Consider the following 23,016-nt stretch of genomic DNA (forward strand, 5'->3'; position numbering starts at 1 on the left):
TCTCTGTATGTTACAGGGTCCAGTAACCCCCTGGTCTCTCTGTATGTTACAGGGTCCAGTAACCCCCTGGTCTCCCTGTATGTTACAGGGTCCAGTAACCCCCTGGTCTCTCTGTATGTTACAGTAACATCCTGGTCTCTCTGTATGTTACAGTAACCCCCTGGTCTCTGTATGTTACAGGGTCCAGTAACCCCCTGGTCTCTCTGTATGTTACAGTAACATCCTGGTCTCTCTGTATGTTACAGGGTCCAGTAACCCCCTGGTCTCTGTATGTTACAGGGTTCAGTAACCCCCTGGTCTCTCTGTATGTTACAGTAACCCCCTAGTCTCTCTGTATGTTACAGTAACTCCCTGGTCTCTCTGTATGTTACAGTAACATCCTGGTCTCTCTGTATGTTACAGTAACCCCCTGGTCTCTGTATGTTACAGGGTTCAGTAACCCCCTGGTCTATCTGTATGTTACAGTAACCCCCTAGTCTCTCTGTATGTTACAGTAACATCCTGGTCTCTCTGTATGTTACAGTAACATCCTGGTCTCTCTGTATATTACAGGGTTCAGTAACCCCTTGGTTTCTCTGTATGTTACAGGGTTCAGTAACCCCCTGGTCTCTCTGTATGTTACAGGGTCCAGTAACATCCTGGTTTCTCTGTATGTTACAGGGTTCAGTAACATCCTGGTTTCTCTGTATGTTACAGGGTCCAGCAGGTGTGTGATTCGCTGGAGAGCTACATTGACCCCTTTGACCTGGATGTGTTCATGCCGCCATTCAACAGCAACCTCAACCGCCTATCACAGAGGAGTTCGGTACGAATGGCCCCACCCCCTGACACTCTAACGTGATTGGAGACTAAAATAAATCATGATAGTCAGTGTACAGTAGGGTTATCCTGGGTTATCCTGGGTTATCCACTGTGTATTGATCGTTCGGTAACTTTGGTCACAATTTGTAGCTCTCTGAGGTGCTGTTGGGGATTCAGATGTTGTGTTAACGTTGTGATAACTTTGTGGTGTGTTATATTGTTCGATTGTGGTGTTTTGGTTGTGTTAACATTGTTGTGCTATCATTGTGATAATGTTGTAATAACATTGTTAAAGGGAAGTTCCAGGTCAACAAAAGAAAGAGAGAAATGGTTGATAGTAACAGAGAAAATGTCCAACTTGGCCTTCTCTGAGAAGGCTCTTATATCATGACACCAGCACCAAATGTTCTGGAAACACCAGCTGAGAGGCTTGTAGCATGTCTGAACAGCTTTGTCAGCTGCTACAGATCACAGTGTTACAGAATACAATAACAATCCTCCAGTCTGACGTCAAGTCACTAGCATCAGATATGACAACAATCCATAACATACAGCATGAAGTCTGGTGACCATCAACTCACATCCTGAACTACCACAACACTGGAAGACATGGAGTCTAGTGACCATCAACTCACATCCTGAACTACCACAACACTGGAAGACATGGAGTCTAGTGACCATCAACTCACATCCTGTACAACCACAACACTGGAAGACATGGAGTCTAGTGACCATCAACTCACATCCTGTACAACCACAACACTGGAAGACATGAAGTCTAGTGACCATCAACTCACATCCTGTACTACCACAACACTGGAAGACATGGAGTCTAGTGACCATCAACTCACATCCTGTACAACCACAACACTGGAAGACATGGAGTCTAGTGACCATCAACTCACATCCTGAACTACCACAACACTGGAAGACATGAAGTCTAGTGACCATCAACTCACATCCTGTACAACCACAACACTGGAAGTTGTGTGTTACACACAGGGGAAATATAGCGATATGCAAAGCCTTGTGTTAATGACTTAATTCACTTTAAATGTCCCCATTCCAAACACTGTGTTAATGTTGTGTTGTTCCAGGTGTTGTTGGGGTTGTTGACGGGGACAGAGAAGCAGTTTGTTTCCCGTGGTAACAGCGTGGGCTCTCAGGAACCCTACAACATCCTGCCACTGGCCAGCACCCAGATCAGGTGACAACACGCACCCACACACACACACCCACACACACACCAGGACCCATATTCATTAAAAAGTCTCTCTGAATAGGAGTTCTGATATTGGATCACTGGACAGGTGGGACCTGATCCTAGACCAGCCTCCTATCTATGACTCTGAATACTGGTCCTTTTAGATTTTACATTACATGGACAGGGGGGACCTGATCCTAGACCAGCTCTGACTGAATACTGGTCCTTTTAGATTACATGGACAGGTGGACCTGATCCTAGACCAGCTCTATGACTGAATACTGGTCCTTTTAGATTACATAGACAGGGGGGACCTGATCCTAGACCAGCTCTATGACTGAATACTGGTCCTTTTAGATTACATGGACAGGGGGGACCTGATCCTAGACCAGCTCTATGACTGAATACTGGTCCTTTTACATTACATGGACAGGGGGGACCTGATCCTAGACCAGCTCTATGACTGAATACTGGTCCTTTTACATTACATGGACAGGGGGACCTGATCCTAGACCAGCTCTATGACTGAATACTGGTCCTTTTAGATTACATGGACAGGTGGACCTGATCCTAGACCAGCACTTCTACACTGAGATGCCTTATGAATAGGCTACAGGTCCAGAAGTGTTTTAGCCCAGTACCCTGTCTATAGGCTACAGGTCCAGAAGTATTTTAACCCAGTTCCCTGGCTCTGTTCTCCAGGTTAGAATAGGCTACAGGTCCAGAAGTATTTTAACCCAGTGCCCTGTCTCTGTTCTCCAGGTTAGAATAGGCTACAGGTCCAGAAGTATTTTAACCCAGTGCCCTGTCTCTGTTCTCCAGGTTAGAATAGGCTACAGGTCCAGAAGTATTTTAACCCAGTGCCCTGTCTCTGTTCTCCAGGTTAGAATAGGCTACAGGTCCAGAAGTATTTTAACCCAGTGCCCTGTCTCTGTTCTCCAGGTTAGAATAGGCTACAGGTCCAGAAGTATTTTAACCCAGTGCCCTGTCTCTGTTCTCCAGGTTAGAATCCTGTCTCTGTTCTCCAGGTTAGAATAGGCTACAGGTCCAGAAGTATTTTAACCCAGTGCCCTGTCTCTGTTCTCCAGGTTAGAATAGGCTACAGGTCCAGAAGTATTTTAACCCAGTGCCCTGTCTCTGTTCTCCAGGTTAGAATAGGCTACAGGTCCAGAAGTATTTTAACCCAGTGTCCTGTCTCTGTTCTCCAGGTTTGGGCTGTTACCTCTGAGCATGACCAACACCCGTAAAACCAAGTCCTCCACACAGGGAACTGACATCACACGCCCACTGGTGAGTCACACGGACTGACGGACGGACGGGGTGTGGGGGAGGAGGGGGAGGATGGGGGAGGATGGGGGGAGGATGGGGGGTGATGGGGGGTGTTGGAGGAGGGGGAGGATGGGGGGTGTGGGGGGAGGACGGGGGTGTTGGGGGAGGATGGGGGGGTGTGGGGGAGGACGGGGGTGTGGGGGGTGTTGGGGGAGGATGGGGGGTGTTGGGGGAGGATGGGGGGTGTTGGGGGAGGACAGGGGGTTGTTGGGGGTGTGGGGGAGGACGGGGTCTGAGGTTGAATGTATAGCTGAGGTTTTCATATTAGCCTGCCTGTATGAATTTCAACCTCACCTCAAGTTTCAGTAGAATGGTGTTTTTTAGCCACGGCCATTTCTGTTGATTTCCTACGATATGTATCATGATGTTTTATGTCTGCATTTCCAGCTGTTTTGAGGGCAACAGACCCAGGACAGCAGCAACAGGTCATTGTGTGTGTGTGTGTGTGTGTGTGTGTGTGTGTGTGTGTGTGTGTGTGTGGTGGTATCTTTAGTGTGTGTGTGGTGGTATCTTTAGTGTGTGTGTGGTGGTTTTAGTGTGTGTGTGGTGGTATGTCTTTAGTGTGTGTGTGTGGTGGTATGTCTTTAGTGTGTGTGTGGTGGTATCTTTAGTGTGTGTGTGTGTGGTGGTATGTCTTTAGTGTGTGTGTGTGTGGTGGTATCTTTAGTGTGTGTGTGTGTGGTGGTATGTCTTTAGTGTGTGTGTGGTGGTATCTTTAGTGTGTGTGTGTGTGGTGGTATCTTTAGTGTGTGTGTGTGTGGTGGTATGTCTTTAGTGTGTGTGTGGTGGTATCTTTAGTGTGTGTGTGTGTGGTGGTATCTTTAGTGTGTGTGTGTGTGGTGGTATCTTTAGTGTGTGTGTGTGGTGGTATGTCTTTAGTGTGTGTGTGGTGGTATCTTTAGTGTGTGTGTGGTGGTATGTCTTTAGTGTGTGTGTGGTGGTATCTTTAGTGTGTGTGTGTGTGGTGGTATCTTTAGTGTGTGTGTGTGTGGTGGTATCTTTAGTGTGTGTGTGTGTGGTGGTATGTCTTTAGTGTGTGTGTGGTGGTATGTCTTTAGTGTGTGTGTGGTGGTATGTCTTTAGTGTGTGTGTGGTGGTATCTTTAGTGTGTGTGTGGTGGTATGTCTTTAGTGTGTGTGTGGTGGTATCTTTAGTGTGTGTGTGTGTGGTGGTATGTCTTTAGTGTGTGTGTGTTTAGTGTGTTTAGTTATCTATCTTTAGTAAGTTATATTTTACGTGCCCTTAAGTGTTTTTGCAGTGGAGGGTTTGCAGTGTACTAAGCTAACTTCTATTTCTCCTGCGTATGGTTTTTAACGTGGTTTCGGTTTGATTTGATGTTGCCTCAGATCGCTAACTAACAAGAACATGTGAGCTGCGTCCTCAATGCCATCCTATTCCCTGTATAGTATGCTGTTTTTGAGCCCTGTGGGTTTTGCTGACGGCTAACCTGGTTTCATGCTGTCTGCCGGGATCTGCAGTCAATTTCATATTCCATTCATGAATTGGCAATGTTCCTATTTTTATCTAAGAGGATTTTTTGATTCTCCTCAACTGATTTTGTATTGAGGTGGAATTGACCTCCACCCTGCCTCACACCATTCCAAACCATATCTGTGACCAGACAAACAGCGAGTGTTTTCACATCAATTTTCCATGGGGGTGCATCTCAATACTCTGACGTGGCTTCCTCTCATTGTCTCCTCGCCTTCATCTGCACTGATCTGAATAAACAAAACAAAGGAAGCCGACCAGCTTCCTTGCTATTAGGGAGGAGACAAGGACATGAAGCCAGGGTCCTGTTCATGTCACGCACAGAATGGAAAACATTAGTTCAGGTAGTCTCTCTCTTTCTCTCAGTTCAGGTAGTCTCTCTCTCTTTCTCTCAGTTCAGGTAGTCTCTCTCTCTTTCTCTCAGTTCAGGTAGTCTCCCTATTTCTCTCAGTTCAGGTAGTCTCTCTCTCTTTCTCTCAGTTCAGGTAGTCTCTCTCTATTTCTCTCAGTTCAGGTAGTCTCTCTCTTTCTCTCAGTTCAGGTAGTCTCTCTCTTTCTCTCAGTTCAGGTAGTCTCTCTCTATTTCTCTCAGTTCAGGTAGTCTCTCCCTATTTCTCTCAGTTCAGGTAGTCTCTCTCTATTTCTCTCAGTTCAGGTAGTCTCTCCCTATTTCTCTCAGTTCAGGTAGTCTCTCTCTATTTCTCTCAGTTCAGGTAGTCTCTCCCTATTTCTCTCAGTTCAGGTAGTCTCTCTCTTTCTCTCAGTTCAGGTAGTCTCTCTCTATTTCTCTCAGTTCAGGTAGTCTCTCTCTATTTCTCTCAGTTCAGGTAGTCTCTCCCTATTTCTCTCAGTTCAGGTAGTCTCTCTCTATTTCTCTCAGTTCAGGTAGTCTCTCAGTTCAGGTAGTCTCTCTCTATTTCTCTCAGTTCAGGTAGTCTCTCCCTATTTCTCTCAGTTCAGGTAGTCTCTCTCTATTTCTCTCAGTTCAGGTAGTCTCTCCCTATTTCTCTCAGTTCAGGTAGTCTCTCCCTATTTCTCTCAGTTCAGGTAGTCTCTCTCTATTTCTCTCAGTTCAGGTAGTCTCTCTCTATTTCTCTCAGTTCAGGTAGTCTCTCTCTATTTCTCTCAGTTCAGGTAGTCTCTCTCTATTTCTCTCAGTTCAGGTAGTCTCTCTCTATTTCTCTCAGTTCAGGTAGTCTCTCTCTATTTCTCTCAGTTCAGGTAGTCTCTCAGTTCAGGTAGTCTCTCTCTATTTCTCTCAGTTCAGGTAGTCTCTCCCTATTTCTCTCAGTTCAGGTAGTCTCTCTCTATTTCTCTCAGTTCAGGTAGTCTCTCTCTATTTCTCTCAGTTCAGGTAGTCTCTCTCTATTTCTCTCAGTTCAGGTAGTCTCTCTCTATTTCTCTCAGTTCAGGTAGTCTCTCTCTATTTCCCTCAGTTCAGGTAGTCTCTCCCTATTTCTCTCAGTTCAGGTAGTCTCTCCCTATTTCTCTCAGTTCAGGTAGTCTCTCCCTATTTCTCTCAGTTCAGGTAGTCTCTCCCTATTTCTCTCAGTTCAGGTAGTCTCTCTCTATTTCTCTCAGTTCAGGTAGTCTCTCTCTATTTCTCTCAGTTCAGGTAGTCTCTCTCTATTTCTCTCAGTTCAGGTAGTCTCTCCTCAGTTCAGGTAGTCTCTCCCTATTTCTCTCAGTTCAGGTAGTCTCTCTCTATTTCTCTCAGTTCAGGTAGTCTCTCTCTATTTCTCTCAGTTCAGGTAGTCTCTCTCTATTTCTCTCAGTTCAGGTAGTCTCTCTCAGTTCAGGTAGTCTCTCCCTATTTCTCTCAGTTCAGGTAGTCTCTCTCTCTTTCTCTCAGTTCAGGTAGTCTCTCCCTATTTCTCTCAGTTCAGGTAGTCTCTCCCTATTTCTCTCAGTTCAGGTAGTCTCTCTCTATTTCTCTCAGTTCAGGTAGTCTCTCTCTATTTCTCTCAGTTCAGGTAGTCTCTCTCAGTTCAGGTAGTCTCTCCCTATTTCTCTCAGTTCAGGTAGTCTCTCCCTATTTCTCTCAGTTCAGGTAGTCTCTCTCTATTTCTCTCAGTTCAGGTAGTCTCTCTATTTCTCTCAGTTCAGGTAGTCTCTCTCTATTTCTCTCAGTTCAGGTAGTCTCTCTCAGTTCAGGTAGTCTCTCCCTATTTCTCTCAGTTCAGGTAGTCTCTCTCTATTTCTCTCAGTTCAGGTAGTCTCTCTCTATTTCTCTCAGTTCAGGTAGTCTCTCTCAGTTCAGGTAGTCTCTCCCTATTTCTCTCAGTTCAGGTAGTCTCTCTCTATTTCTCTCAGTTCAGGTAGTCTCTCTCTATTTCTCTCAGTTCAGGTAGTCTCTCTCAGTTCAGGTAGTCTCTCTCAGTTCAGGTAGTCTCTCTCTATTTCTCTCAGTTCAGGTAGTCTCTCTCTATTTCCCTCAGTTCAGGTAGTCTCTCTCTATTTCTCTCAGTTCAGGTAGTCTCTCAGTTCAGGTAGTCTCTCTCTATTTCTCTCAGTTCAGGTAGTCTCTCTCTATTTCTCTCAGTTCAGGTAGTCTCTCTCTATTTCTCTCAGTTCAGGTAGTCTCTCCCTATTTCTCTCAGTTCAGGTAGTCTCTCCCTATTTCTCTCAGTTCAGGTAGTCTCTCCCTATTTCTCTCAGTTCAGGTAGTCTCTCTCTATTTCTCTCAGTTCAGGTAGTCTCTCTCTATTTCTCTCAGTTCAGGTAGTCTCTCCCTATTTCTCTCAGTTCAGGTAGTCTCTCCCTATTTCTCTCAGTTCAGGTAGTCTCTCCCTATTTCTCTCAGTTCAGGTAGTCTCTCCCTATTTCTCTCAGTTCAGGTAGTCTCTCCCTATTTCTCTCAGTTCAGGTAGTCTCTCCCTATTTCTCTCAGTTCAGGTAGTCTCTCTCTATTTCTCTCAGTTCAGGTAGTCTCTCCCTATTTCTCTCAGTTCAGGTAGTCTCTCCCTATTTCTCTCAGTTCAGGTAGTCTCTCTCTATTTCTCTCAGTTCAGGTAGTCTCTCTCTATTTCTCTCAGTTCAGGTAGTCTCTCCCTATTTCTCTCAGTTCAGGTAGTCTCTCCCTATTTCTCTCAGTTCAGGTAGTCTCTCAGTTCAGGTAGTCTCTCTCTATTTCTCTCAGTTCAGGTAGTCTCTCCCTATTTCTCTCAGTTCAGGTAGTCTCTCTCTATTTCTCTCAGTTCAGGTAGTCTCTCCCTATTTCTCTCAGTTCAGGTAGTCTCTCTCTATTTCTCTCAGTTCAGGTAGTCTCTCCCTATTTCTCTCAGTTCAGGTAGTCTCTCCCTATTTCTCTCAGTTCAGGTAGTCTCTCTCTATTTCTCTCAGTTCAGGTAGTCTCTCTCTATTTCTCTCAGTTCAGGTAGTCTCTCTCAGTTCAGGTAGTCTCTCTCAGTTCAGGTAGTCTCTCTCTATTTCACTTCAGTTTAAAATGTTATCTTCTGTATAGTGCCTAATGAACATCACCAAGTTCTGACTGTTAAGTAATTCACCCCATATGTTGTTTAAATCCTCTCCTCCATTTCTCTCTCCCCTCCTATAGGCCTCACCCACCTCTAAACCCTCCCATGACGACACCTCCCGCCCTGGCAACCTGTTCAGACAGCTAGCCAATCAGGATGAGGAGCCGGTGGCGCCTCCGTCGCTATTCAAGCTGGGCTGGCTGTCTGGCATGTCAAAATAAGGGGCTATGTCCTTAATGACACTCTCTATTCCCACTATATAGTGCACTGCTTTTGACCAGCACCTATGGGAACTATTCCCACTACATAGGGAATAGGGTGCCATTTAACACTGACCCCAAATAAGGAGTGTGACTACTGTTGTATTCTTTAAACACCTTGTAATGTACAGAGACGGTTAGAATATATGGATCAATAATACAGTTTGAACAGATTATTAATGAGACTGTTGTGTGATTTATTTAATGAATATAGTGGAGCTAGATAATGTTTTAGTATATACCTGACCACCGTCTGGGCCCTGCTGCTAAGACTGGAGACAGGTGAGGATAGTCACACATACAGACAGTACACACATACAGACAGTACACACACATACAGACAGTACACACACATACAGACAGTACATACAGACAGTACACACACATACAGACAGTACACACACATACAGACAGTACATACAGACAGTACACACATACAGACAGTACACACACATACAGACAGTACATACAGACAGTACACACACATACAGACAGTACACACAGACAGTACACACACATACAGACAGTACATACAGACAGTACACACACATACAGACAGTACATACAGACAGTACACACACATACAGACAGTACACACACATACAGACAGTACACACACATACAGACAGTACACACACATACAGACAGTACATACAGACAGTACACACATACAGACAGTACACACACATACAGACAGTACATACAGACAGTACACACACATACAGACAGTACACACACATACAGACAGTACACACACATACAGACAGTACACACACATACAGACAGTACACACACATACAGACAGTACATACAGACAGTACACACACATACAGACAGTACATACAGACAGTACACACACATACAGACAGTACATAGACAGTACACACACATACAGACAGTACACACACATACAGACAGTACATACAGACAGTACACAGACAGTACACAGACAGTACATACAGACAGTACACACACATACAGACAGTACACACACATACAGACAGTACACACACATACAGACAGTACATACAGACAGTACACACATACAGACAGTACACACACATACAGACAGTACATACAGACAGTACACACACATACAGACAGTACACACACATACAGACAGTACATACAGACAGTACACACACATACAGACAGTACATACAGACAGTACACACACATACAGACAGTACATACAGACAGTACACACACATACAGACAGTACACACACATAGAGACAGTACATACAGACAGTACACACACATACAGACAGTACATACAGACAGTACACAGACAGTACACAGACAGTACATACAGACAGTACACACACATACAGACAGTACACACACATACAGACAGTACACACACATACAGACAGTACATACAGACAGTACACACATACAGACAGTACACACACATACAGACAGTACATACAGACAGTACACACACATACAGACAGTACACACACATACAGACAGTACACACACATACAGACAGTACACACACATACAGACAGTACATACAGACAGTACACACACATACAGACAGTACATACAGACAGTACACACACATACAGACAGTACACACACATAGAGACAGTACATACAGACAGTACACACACATACAGACAGTACATACAGACAGTACACACACATACAGACAGTACACACACATACAGATAGTACACACACATACAGACAGTACATACAGACACATTAGCAATATTCAGAAGCAGCAGGTTCATAAAAGGATTATGGTTTTATTACATATTTTATAATAATTGTGTCGGAGACCGGATTATCAGAACAGAGGTAGAGGGAAACAAAACGTCGGCCTGCAGACAGACAACATGTTCTATACACTGACAGACAGACAGGCAACATGTTCTATACACTGACAGACAGACAGGCAACATGTTCTATACACTGACAGACAGACAGGCAACATGTTCTATACACTGACAGACAGACAGGCAACATGTTCTATACACTGACAGACAGACAGGCAACATGTTCTATACACTGACAGACAGACAGGAGTGTGTAGACAGGTTCAGCTTTGACATAGTAGTGTTGTAGAAACAGACAGACAGACAAATGATGCAAAATACATATGAACAATACACCACCTACAGAGGTATGGGACATGTGAGACTTACAAATATAAAATACATTTTGTAGACTGGTAACAACTGTAATCTATCTAGTTGTAGACTGGTAACAACTGTAATCTATCTAGTTGCAGACTGGTAACAACTGTAATCTATCTAGTTGCAGACTGGTAACAACTGTAATCTATCTAGTTGCAGACTGGTAACAACTGTAATCTATCTAGTTGTAGACTGGTAACAACTGTAATCTATCTAGTTGTAGACTGGTAACAACTGTTATCTATCTAGTTGCAGACTGGTAACAACTGTTATCTATCTAGTTGTAGACTGGTAACAACTGTAATCTATCTAGTTGCAGACTGGTAACAACTTATCTATCTAGTTGTAGACTGGTAACAACTTATCAATCTAGTTGTAGACTGGTAACAACTGTAATCTATCTAGTTGTAGACTGGTAACAACTTATCTATCTAGTTGTAGACTGGTAACAACTGTAATCTATCTCTGGCTTCCATTTCCTTCTAACAGTCATGTTCCTCTTCACGTTCCATTTGTGGCTCTTCCAGGTGTATATATGTCTCCAGTGCAGCAGAGGGCCCCTACAGACGGTCCTGTCCCCTGTCCCTGTCCATCTGAACTGAAGTAGCTTTTTATCATCTGGTCAGCAGATTCATTCTTAGTACAGTAACTGGCCTTAACGCTACACAGGTACTCAACAGCCAATAGCTTATTTCCCTCAATCAACCAATCCGTACTGGCTTGACATCAGTTGTCGAGGACATAAATGATTCCATACAATACCAATATCTCCATTAAAACAATAACCAATATCTCCATTAAAACAATAACTAATATGTCCATTAAAACAATAACTAATATGTCCATTATTTAGGACATTAAGTAGTCCTATGTAACACCATCTCCATGGAAACCAAATATATATTAGATGAACAACAGTGTGTGTATTAAACTCCATTTCCCATGATGCCCTGGGCTCTCTACTTCCTGTCCAGCTTGTTGGTGGCCACCATGGCTTTGACGTCAATTGGCCTGGCAGCAGCAGCTGCTGCTGCCTTCTCCTCCTCCTCCTGCTGCCACAGCAGGATGGGGCTGATGCCTGGGTTACGATTCCTCACATTGGCCTCCAACTGGGCATCACTGGAGAGAAGAGAGAGAGAGAAGGGGCGGTGAGAGACAGAGAGGGGGAAGAGAGCGAGAGAGGGGGAAGAGAGAGAGAAGGGGCGGTGAGAGAGACAGAGGGGGAGAGAGAGAGAAGGGGCGGTGAGAGACAGAGAGGGGGGAGAGAGAGAGGGGGAAGAGAGCGAGAGAGGGGGAAGAGAGAGAGAAGGGGCGGTGAGAGAGACAGAGGGGGAAGGGGCGGTGAGAGAGACAGAGGGGGAAGGGGCGGTGAGAGAGACAGAGGGGGAAGGGGCGGTGAGAGAGACAGAAGGGGAAGGGGCGGTGAGAGAGAGAGACAGAAGGGGAAGGGGCGGTGAGAGAGAGAGACAGAAGGGGAAGGGGCGGTGAGAGAGACAGAAGGGGGAAGGGGCGGTGAGAGAGACAGAGGGGGAAGGGGCGGTGAGAGAGACAGAAGGGGAAGGGGCGGTGAGAGAGACAGAGGGGGAAGGGGCGGTGAGAGAGACAGAAGGGGAAGGGGCGGTGAGAGAGACAGAGGGGGAAGGGGCGGTGAGAGAGACAGAGGGGGAAGGGGCGGTGAGAGAGACAGAGGGGGAAGGGGCGGTGAGAGAGACAGAAGGGGAAGGGGCGGTGAGAGAGACAGAGGGGGAAGGGGCGGTGAGAGAGACAGAAGGAGAAGGGGCGGTGAGAGAGGAGGAAGGGGAAGGGGCGGTGAGAGAGAGGAGGAAGGAGAAGGGGCGGTGAGAGAGAGGAGGAAGGAGAAGGGGCGGTGAGAGAGAGGAGGAAGGAGAAGGGGCGGTGAGAGAGAGGAGGAAGGAGAAGGGGCGGTGAGAGAGAGGAGGAAGGGGAGGAGAAAAGAGGTGAGTGTAGATGATCAGACTCATATTGCACATCAAGACCACTGCTGTTCTTGAATTTCCATGATCCTCCAAGACCAGCTGAATGTCTCTTGTAAAAGGAGAATGATGCAACAACAACACATGATGCTAGGTCTATAAACTGTCTGGAGATGGCTGGGTAGAGACAGGGTAATGTTTCAGTCCAATAAACAAAGATATTGTGTGGGTGCAGAATATCCTGCAGCGTCTTACGTGAAGACGTGAGGCGCCGGGACCAGAGCCCTCTTCTGCATGTCTTTATGGACCGGAGACTTGAGGTAACGGTAGAAGGTATCCTGGGACAGAGACAGAGGGGACATTATAAAATATGTCTTTGTGGACAGGAGACTTGAGGTAACGGTAGAAGGTATCCTGGGACAGAGACAGAGGAGGAGACATTATAAAATATGTCTTTGTGGACAGGAGACTTGAGGTAACGGTAGAAGGTATCCTGGGACAGAGACAGAGGGGACATTATAAAATATGTCTTTATGGACCGGAGACTTGAGGTAACGGTAGAAGGTATCCTGGGACAGAGACAGAGGAGGGGACATTATAAAATATGTCTTTGTGGACAGGAGACTTGAGGTAACGGTAGAAGGTATCCTGGGACAGAGACAGAGGGGACATTATAAAATATGTCTTTGTGGACAGGAGACTTGAGGTAACGGTAGAAGGTATCCTGGGACAGAGACAGAGGAGGAGACATTATAAAATATGTCTTTGTGGACAGGAGACTTGAGGTAACGGTAGAAGGTATCCTGGGACAGAGACAGAGGAGGAGACATTATAAAATATGTCTTTGTGGACAGGAGACTTGAGGTAACGGTAGAAGGTATCCTGGGACAGAGACAGAGGAGGGGACATTATAAAACCTTGAAGTTTTAATGTATTTTATTTGCAGCACCGCTGCTAAAAAAAAAGACACAAAAAAGTAAAATAATATTCCAGTGAGTGAAGGGTTTTCCTTTGGAACCCGGCACCCAAATACTCCTTACTTACTACAAACTTTACAAATACTTCTTACTTACTACAAACTTTACAAATACTTCTTACTTACTACAAACTTTACAAATACTTCTTACTTACTACAAACTTTACAAATACTTCTTAGTTACTACAAACTTTACAAATACTTCTTACTTACTACAAACTTTACAAATACTTCTTAGTTACTACAAACTTTACAAATACTTCTTAGTTACTACAAACTTTACAAATACTTCTTACTTACTACAAACTTTACAAATACTTCTTACTTACTACAAACTTTACAAATACTTCTTACTTACTACAAACTTTACAAATACTTCTTACTTACTACAAACTTCTGAGTTGAACCAATTCTTCATTCTGACGTTATGAAACGGACACATAATCTGACGTTCCGGCTGTGCGTTATGACAAATGACTTTATATTATCCTGCTAACCTTAGTTTAATGTGCGTTAGTTGTGTTAACGAGGTAGTTCAGTGAACTATGCTGGTGGGTGAATAAGCCTGAGCCCTCTGTTTGGAGGGAATAATACCACACACACCTTCTTCATGAGCAGGAAGATGTGTGTCTGGGCGGCGTCGAGGACGTATCGGTGAGGAACAACCAGGCCCTTCACTGTCAGCCCCATGGTACGACCATCAATGTTGATCCATCGAGGAGCTCCCGGTTTCAGAAAGGTGCTACACACACACACACACACACACACACACACACACACAACACAGGTTAAAAACCAAGATGCAACTCTCTCTGTCACACGTTCTCCAGTGTAACTCACTTGAAGATGAACTGGGATTTCTCTGGAATGGCAGACGCTGCTCCCCACCTCATCTCCTCAGCTGCCTCGTAGAACGCCATGTTCTCCGCTGCGCACACACACACACACACACACACACACACACACACACACACACACACACACACACACACACGTACGTGTGGTTAGTTGAAATGCCAGGTTAGCTGAGCTGCATACCACAGCATGCAAGGTAAACCGTAGGGTGCATCCTAAATGAAATGGCTCCATATTCCCTATGTAGTGCACTACATAGGGTTCCATTTGGGATTAATCTTTCCTCCCTTGCGCCCTCTGTTGGAGGAACTATTCATCTTTCCACCCAGTATGCTTTGAGGAGGCAAGGAAAGAGGACACAAGGAATTGAGGAAAAAGGAATTGAGAACGATGTGTGTTTTTATTGTACCTTTATTTAACAAGTCAGTTAAGAACAAATTCTTATTTCATAATGACGGCCCACCCCGGCCAGACCCGGACGACGCTGGGCCAATTGTGCGCCGCCCGACTCCCGATCACGGCCGGTTGTGATACAGCCCAGGATGGAACCAGGGTCTGTAGCACCGCCTTTAGCACTGAGATGCAGTGCCTTAGACCGCTGTGCCACTCGGGAGCGATTTGACCTCTGACCTCATTAGGGCTTGTGTAAGGAAACAGTGTGTGTGTGTGTGTGTACTGACCACTGTGCTCCTTCTTGAGGAAGAGCTTGAAGTCGACTCTGCCTCGTGGGTCACTGATCAGCTCCCAGAAGCTCAAGACCCAACGTTCCACACTCAACTTAGTGGGGATGTCCACACTGATGAAGAGAGGGGGAGAGAGAGGAGAGGGAGAGGAGAGAGGGAGACGGGGAGGGAGAGAGAGAGAGAAGTGGGGGAGGAGAGAGGGAGAGAGGGGGAGGAGAGAGGGGGAGGAGAGAGGGAGAGGAGGGGAGGAGAGAGAGAGAGAGAGAGAGAGAGGAGGGGGAGAGAGAGGGGAGGAGAGAGAGAGAGAAGAGGGGGAGAGGAGGGGGAGAGAGAGGGGAGAGGGGAGAAGAGGGGGAGGAGAGAGAGAGAGGAGGAGAGGGAGGGAGGGGAGGAGAGGGAGAGAGAGAGAGAGAGGAGGAGAGAGAGAGAAGAGGGGGAGGAGAGAGGGAGAGGAGAGAGGGAGAGGAGGGAGGAGAGAGAGAGAAGAGGGGGAGAGGAGGGGGAGGAGAGAGAGAAAGAGAAGAGGGGGAGGAGACAGGGGGGAGGAGAGAGAGAGAGAGAAGGGGGGAGAGAGGGGGGGAGGAGAGAGAGGGGGAGAGGGGGGAGGAGAGAGAGAGAGAGAGAGGAGAGGGAGGGGGAGGAGAGGGAGAGAGAGGAGAGGGAGGGGGAGGAGAGGGAAGAGGGAGAGAGAGAGGGGGGAGGAGAGGGGGAGAGAGAGAGAGAGAGGGGGAGAGAGCGAGAGAGAGAGAGAGAAATGAAATCATCATGATCTTCAATCAAGACTTTGACCTGTAGAATCAAGTGTATTTCTACTGGGCCGGAGCAAAACTGTGCACCTGTGTTGAGTTGGCAGAACGTACCTTCTTGAGTTGAGTTGCCAGAACTCATCACTGTCCGTTATCCAGGGGTTGCTGGGGACAGGGGTGGTCAGGAACGGGTCGTGGTTGTGGTGGGTTGTCACATACTTGACAAAGCTAAGGAGAACAGAGGGGACATAAACGTTCTCATCCCAACAATAATCATATAAACAATAAAATAACTTCTAACTCATTATACTGTAACGATGGGGATTATTTGATTTTGGACGGGTCTTCCATTTCTGAACACAATATTAATGTTACTGGTCTCAGTCAGTCAGCCATTCAATTAATTAATCTAATGACCACACACAACCAATCTATCAATGAATCGGTGAAGTGTATTGAGAAGGACTTACGCTGTGAGGGACACAGACGATTTGACAGCTGACCTCATTAAGGCTTGTGTAAGGAAAATGTTCTGGGGAGCAGAGGAGAGGATAGAGGGGGATAAATAAGGAGGAGAGGAGGAAATAAGGAGGAGGAGGAGGAGAGAGGCGAGACAAGGAGAAGGAAAGAGGTGAGAATGAGAGAACGAAAGAGGAGAGAACAGAGGAAGGGGAGAGGAAGAGGAAGAGGAGGTACATGATATGTCTGTAATTTCTGTACTTAATCTATTTTCAATACAAACACATAAACTGATGGCATTGGGTTATTCAGGTATTCCAGTGCAGAAGTATGTCTGATGTCTTACAGTTCTCCTGACCATGTCGAAGGTTAACACCTGAAAACCAATGAGAGAAGAACAGCTTGTTATTACAGGCAGAGCTCTTCTGTTCTACTGCTATCTAAAGTCACAGCTAACACACTCTCACACACACAATCCCTCTCGAAAGCAGGCTACACCCCAGTCACAGACTACACCACAGTCACAGACTGCACCCCAGTCACAGGCTGCACCCCAGTCACAGGCTACACCCCAGTCACAGGCTACACCCCGTCACAGGCTACACCCCAGTCACAGACTGCACCCCAGTCACAGGCTACACCCCAGTCACAGGCTACACCACAGTCACAGACTGCACCACAGTCACAGGCTACACCCCAGTCACAGGCTGCACCACAGTCACAGGCTACACCCCAGTCACAGGCTACACCCCAGTCACAGGCTACACCCCAGTCACAGGCTACACCCCAGTCACAGGCTGCACCCCAGTCACAGGCTACACCCCAGTCACAGGCTACACCCCAGTCACAGGCTACACCCCAGTCACAGGCTGCACCCCAGTCACAGGCTACACCCCAGTCACAGGCTGCACCCCAGTCACAGGCTGCACCACAGTCACAGGCTACAGCCCAGTCAGAGGCTACACCCCAGTCACAGGCTGCACCACAGTCACAGGCTACACCCCAGTCACAGGCTACACCCCAGTCACAGGCTACACCACAGTCACAGGCTACACCCCAGTCACAGGCTACACCACAGTCACAGGCTGCACCCCAGTCACAGGCTGCACCCCAGTCACAGGCTACACCCCAGTCACAGGCTGCACCCCAGTCACAGGCTACACCCCAGTCACAGGCTACACCCCAGTCACAGGCTACACCCCAGTCACAGGCTACACCCCAGTCACAGGCTGCACCCCAGTCACAGGCTACACCCCAGTCACAGGCTACACCCCAGTCACAGGCTGCACCCCAGTCACAGGCTACACCACAGTCACAGGCTGCACCCCAGTCACAGGCTGCACCACAGTCACAGACTACACCCCAGTCACAGGCTGCACCCCAGTCACAGGCTACACCACAGTCACAGGCTGCACCCCAGTCACAGACTGCACCACAGTCACAGACTACACCCCAGTCACAGACTGCACCCCAGTCACAGGCTACAACACAAGAAGATACATCTGCATGGTAACAGGCATATTTGGGCAGAAAGAGTGAAGGTGTGTGTGTGTGTGTGTGTGTGTGTATAAACCCTCCTCTCGACAACAGGTGAAGGATGAGATGGAATAGAATCTGAAGGAAGAGACAACAAAACAAACTGTCAAATGAAGAGCAGAGAGAGAGAGAAAATACAAACCCTCCAACCCAAAAAGGCCTGTGGCGTTGAAAGCTTTGACTATGTACAGACTCAGTGAGTATAGCCTTGCTATTGAGAAAGGCCGCCATAGGCAGACCTGGCAGGCTATGAGCAAACTGCCCACAAAATGAGGTGGAAACTGAGCTGTAGTTCCTAACCTCCTGCCCAATGTATGACCATATTAGAGACACATATTTCCCTCAGATTACACAGACCCACAAAGAATTCAAAAACAAACCCAAAAACTTCCATATCTGTTGGGTGAAATACCACAGTGTCCCATCACAGAGGTATCGCGGTAGAGAGAGAGGTAGAGAAGTAGAGAGAGAGGTAGAGAAGTAGAGAGAGAGGTAGAGAAGTAGAGAGAGAGAGAGAGAGGTTGAGAAAGAGAGAGAGAGAGAGAGAGAGAGAGAGAGAGGGGTAGAAAGAGAGAAGTAGAAAGAGAGACAGAGGAAGAGAGAGAGAGGTAGAGAGAGAGGGGTAGAGAAGTAGAGAGAGGGAGAGAGAGGTTGAGAGAGGGAGAGAGAGGGGTAGAAAGAGAGAAGTAGAGAGAGAGAGGTAGAGAGAGAGAGGTAGAGAGGGAGAGAGAGAGGTTGAGAGAGGTAGAAAGAGAGAAGTAGGTAGAGAGAGAGGTTGAGAGAGAGGTTGAGAGGTGAGAGAGGTAGAGAGGGAGAGAGAGAGGTTGAGAGAGAGGGGTAGAAAGAGAGAAGTAGAGAGAGAGAGAGGTTGAGAGGTAGAGAGAGGTGGAGAGAGAGAGAGGTATAGAGAAGTAGAGAGGGAGAGAGAGAGGTTGAGAGAAGTAGAGGGAGAGAGGTTGAGAGACAGAGAGGTAGAGAGAGGTGGAGAGAGAGAGAGGTAGAGAGGGAGAGAGGTAGAGAGAGGTGGAGAGAGAGAGAGGGAGAGAGGTTGAGAGACAGAGAGAGGTAGAGAGAAGTAGAGAGGGAGAGAGACAGAATTGTACTCTAGTAGCCTCCCTGCTAATCCTCAGTAATGTTCTTAGAGCTCTGAGAAGCAGGTGGTTCTAGCACAGCTACTCTCTCTGATTATCTTCATTCTCTCTCTCTGATTATCTTCATTCTCTCTCTCTGATTATCTTCATTCTCTCTCTCTCTCTCTGATTATCTTCATTCTCTCTCTCTCTCTCTCTCTCTCTCTGATTATCTTCATTCTCTCTCTCTCTCTCTCTCTCTCTCTGTCTCTCTCTCTCTGATCATCTTCATTCTCTCTCTCTCTCTCTCTCTGATTATCTTCATTCTCTCTCTCTGATTATCTTCATTCTCTCTCTCTCTCTCTCTCTCTCTCTGATCATCTTCATTCTCTCTCTCTCTCTGATCATCTTCATTCTCTCTCTCTCTCTGATCATCTTCATTCTCTCTCTCTGTCTCTCAATTCAATTCAATTCGCTTTATTGGCATGACGTAACAATATACATATTGCCAAAGCTTATTTTGGATATTTACAATATAAAAATAAATAAAAAATGAGAATCAAATATTGTCAACGGGACAACAGTAACAACAATAACCAAGGGTCAAAATAACCAACACATTCAACAATAACAATAATCATACAGTAGAGGACATGTGCAGGTTTATTGGTCTGTCAGACACTGTCCCTCAACTTATGGCAGGCAGCAATGTAGTGCGCTGCCAACCCACAGCTCTCTGCGTCCTCCCCCAACAGGATGGGTAGCCTATCCTCATCAGAGAGGTCTGTGAAACCTTGAATAAGGGTTTCAAATTTGGGGAAATGACACTCTCTAATTGTTTTATATTTTTGACATTTAGTCAGGAAATGCAGCTCCGTCTCAGGTTCTGCTGTTGTGCAGTGGTTGCACAGCCTTTCCTCTACAGGGAGCCAGGTTTTCCTGTGTCTACCCTTCTCAATGGCAAGGCTGTGCTCACTGAGCCTGTACTTTGTCAAGGTTTTTCTAAGGTTTTGATCAGTAACCATGGTCAAATATTTAGCCACGGTGTACTGTCGATTTAGGGCCAGATAGCACTGCATTTTGCTTTGTGTTTGTGCTTGTGTTTCCCAATAAGCAATGTAGTTTTGTTTTGACTGTGTTGTAATTTGGTTTATTCTGATTGATTGGATGTTCTGGTCCTAAGGCTTCAGTGTGTTAGTAGAACAGGTTTGTGAACTCAGCCCCAGGACCAGCTGGATGAGGGGACTCTCTCTCTCTCTCTGATCATCTTCATTCTCTCTCTCTGTCTCTCTCTCTCTGATCATCTTCATTCTCTCTCTCTGTCTCTGATCATCTTCATTCTCTCTCTCTCTGATCATCTTCATTCTCTCTCTCTCTCTGTCTCTCTCTCTCTCTCTCTCTGATCATCTTCTCTCTCTCTCTCTCTCTCTCTCTCTCTCTCTCTCTCTCTCTCTCTCTCTCTCTCTCTCTCTCTCTCTCTCTCTCTCTCTCTCTCTCTCTCTCTCTCTCTCTCTCTCTCTCTCTCTCTCTCTCTCTCTCTCTCTCTCTCTCTCTCTCTCTCTCTCTCTCTCTCTCTCTCTCTCTCTCTCTCTCTCTCTCTCTCTCTCTCTCTCTCTCTCTCTCTCTCTCTCTCTCTCTCTCTCACACACACACACACACACACACACACACACACACACATACACATACACACACACACACGTGTACAGGGTGTATTTGGGACCCACTCTGTTTTCCAAGGGAAATGTCTCAGACAGCACAGTACTCACCTGTTACCTCCTCTGCATTGGGGTCAATGAGACGGTCCAGCCCGTAGTCCATGGCACTGTGTGTCCGACGCTGTGGACACACCAAGCACCTGTTTAGTCAGTCTGATGTGCTGTAGCTCAACATATTATCTCCAGAGTCTGGAGCACAGACCCCTGGGTAAGGAACTGGAGCACAGACCCCTGGGTAAGGAAGTGGAGCACAGACCCCTGGGTAAGGAACTGGAGCACAGACCCCTGGGTAAGGAAGTGGAGCACAGACCCCTGGGTAAGGAAGTGGGTAAGGAAGTGGAGCACAGACCCCTGGGTAAGGAAGTGGAGCACAGACCCCTGGGTAAGGAAGTGGAGCACAGACCCCTGGGTAAGGAAGTGGAGCACAGACCCCTGGGTAAGGAAGTGGAGCACAGACCCCTGGGTAAGGAAGTGGGGCACAGACCCCTGGGTAAGGAAGTGGAGCACAGACCCCTGGGTAAGGAAGTGGGGCACAGACCCCTGGGTAAGGAAGTGGAGCACAGACCCCTGGGTAAGGAAGTGGGTAAGGAAGTGGAGCACAGACCCCTGGGTAAGGAAGTGGAGCACAGACCCCTGGGTAAGGAAGTGGAGCACAGACCCCTGGGTAAGGAAGTGGAGCACAGACCCCTGGGTAAGGAAGTGGAGCACAGACCCCTGGGTAAGGAAGTGGGGCACAGACCCCTGGGTAAGGAAGTGGGGCACAGACCCCTGGGTAAGGAAGTGGAGCACAGACCCCTGGGTAAGGAAGTGGGGCACAGACCCCTGGGTAAGGAAGTGGAGCACAGACCCCTGGGTAAGGAAGTGGAGCACAGACCCCTGGGTAAGGAAGTGGGGCACAGACCCGTGGGTAAGGAAGTGGAGCACAGACCCCTGGGTAAGGAAGTGGGGCACAGACCCCTGGGTAAGGAAGTGGAGCACAGTCCCCTGGGTAAGGAAGTGGGGAGACTCAGAAAGAAACATCATATGATCATGCTGCATTGTTAATGGTCTCCAACGAGCAGACCGATGTTTTTCTAACAGATCTGGTACCAACATCCTCAATCATTGTTCATTTTGAATGAGAACATTATATTACTTGTATTTAATTGTTTTTATTTAACCCTTAAGTTGACTGAGAACACGTTCTCATTTACAGCAACGTCCTGGGGAATAGTCACAGGGGAGAGGAGGGGGGATGAATGAACCAATAGGAAGCTACTTGAACATGCTCCAACTCCTTTCTGCCTCTAATTAGTCCTTTTGGAAGTTTTTCCTGGTAAACCCTTTTGTTGGATTTTCCTCAGCGTTGTCAAGCACCCCTCCTAGTTTCCTGCTGCAGTGTGGAGGCCTACCTGAACTGAGTAACAGGTTTGATTTTCCCCATGTCCTAAAAACACCTGGTATCTTTTTCTCTGTGTTCTATTACATCACACACAGTCCTTGGAGATGTTCTCCCCCCCCCCCCAATGTTTCAACTGATGACCCCTGTTAGTTCTCCTGTAGTGGTTGACTGTGTGCGATACAGACTGGATGGAGCCCAGTAGACCTCTAGTTCTGAATGAGGCCTGCTGTAGTTCTGCTGCTGTTCTGTCTGTCTGGACCACGGCCTCGTGGCTACAGTGAGACACAATAACACTCAACATCTCTATGCAGGAAACTGGTAGTCCACCCAGCAGCCTTTAGTTCAAAGTTAAGTTGAAAGACTGAAAAGAATGAGACTGTTATGTTGAAAGAAAAGTTTTGTTGAGAAAAAAAAAGAACAGAAACAGTTGTTGGGGATAAAATGACTTTGTTTGTTATTGAAACGAGGCGTAGTATTGTATCATTAACAGACTAGAGAAACTTGTTGTTATTATTGGTCATGTAATAACACTACAGGTCTCATTCAGGTCTCATAGAGGTCTCATAGAGGTCTCATACAGGTCTCAGAGGTCTCATACAGGTCTCATCATTCAGGTCTCAGAGGTCTCATACAGGTCTCATACAGGTCTCATAGAGGTCTCATACAGGTCTCATACAGGTCTCAGAGGTCTCATACAGGTCTCATCATTCAGGTCTCAGAGGTCTCATACAGGTCTCATAGAGGTCTCATACAGGTCTCATACAGGTCTCATACAGGTCTCATACAGGTCTCATACAGGTCTCAGAGGTCTCATAGAGGTCTCATAGAGGTCTCATACAGGTCTCATACAGGTCTCATACAGGTCTCATACAGGTCTCATTCAGGTCTCATTCAGGTCTCATAGAGCCTCATAGAGGTCTCATTCAGGTCTCATAGAGGTCTCATAGAGGT

General features: G+C 46.7%; 2 protein-coding genes across 6 annotated transcripts in view; one reads left to right on the plus strand and one right to left on the minus strand.

Moving 5' to 3' along the window:
* The window catches only part of LOC106595044 (conserved oligomeric Golgi complex subunit 1), a 61,974-nt gene extending 53,233 nt beyond the window's left edge, over positions 1-8,741 (plus strand). The window contains exons 13-17 of one of the 2 annotated variants that reach the window (XM_045719583.1): positions 697-805; positions 1,899-2,008; positions 3,214-3,295; positions 3,722-3,759; positions 8,382-8,543. In XM_045719583.1, coding sequence (XP_045575539.1) covers positions 697-805; positions 1,899-2,008; positions 3,214-3,295; positions 3,722-3,730 — 310 coding nt within the window. In that variant the 3' untranslated portion in view covers positions 3,731-3,759; positions 8,382-8,543. Of the gene's footprint in view, positions 1-696; positions 806-1,898; positions 2,009-3,213; positions 3,296-3,721; positions 3,760-8,381 lie in introns of both variants that reach the window. The other variant, XM_045719582.1, reaches the window with a different exon arrangement.
* Positions 8,742-10,297: 1,556 nt separating this feature from the next.
* Positions 10,298-23,016, minus strand: part of LOC106592109 (regulator of G-protein signaling 9) — a 34,586-nt gene continuing 21,867 nt past the window's right edge. For 3 of the 4 annotated variants that reach the window (XM_045719587.1, XM_045719584.1, XM_045719585.1), the window contains 9 exons: positions 20,743-20,805; positions 16,707-16,736; positions 16,372-16,433; positions 16,016-16,129; positions 15,153-15,268; positions 14,458-14,545; positions 14,221-14,359; positions 12,897-12,979; positions 10,298-11,826 (listed from right to left, as the gene is read on the minus strand). In XM_045719587.1, coding sequence (XP_045575543.1) covers positions 11,667-11,826; positions 12,897-12,979; positions 14,221-14,359; positions 14,458-14,545; positions 15,153-15,268; positions 16,016-16,129; positions 16,372-16,433; positions 16,707-16,736; positions 20,743-20,805 — 855 coding nt within the window. In that variant the 3' untranslated portion in view covers positions 10,298-11,666. The remainder of the gene's footprint in view (positions 11,827-12,896; positions 12,980-14,220; positions 14,360-14,457; positions 14,546-15,152; positions 15,269-16,015; positions 16,130-16,371; positions 16,434-16,706; positions 16,737-20,742; positions 20,806-23,016) is intronic. The other variant, XM_045719586.1, reaches the window with a different exon arrangement.

The sequence above is a fragment of the Salmo salar genome, chromosome ssa06, assembly GCF_905237065.1.
Source record: "Salmo salar chromosome ssa06, Ssal_v3.1, whole genome shotgun sequence".
In the NCBI taxonomy this organism is placed as follows: Eukaryota; Metazoa; Chordata; class Actinopteri; order Salmoniformes; family Salmonidae; genus Salmo; species Salmo salar.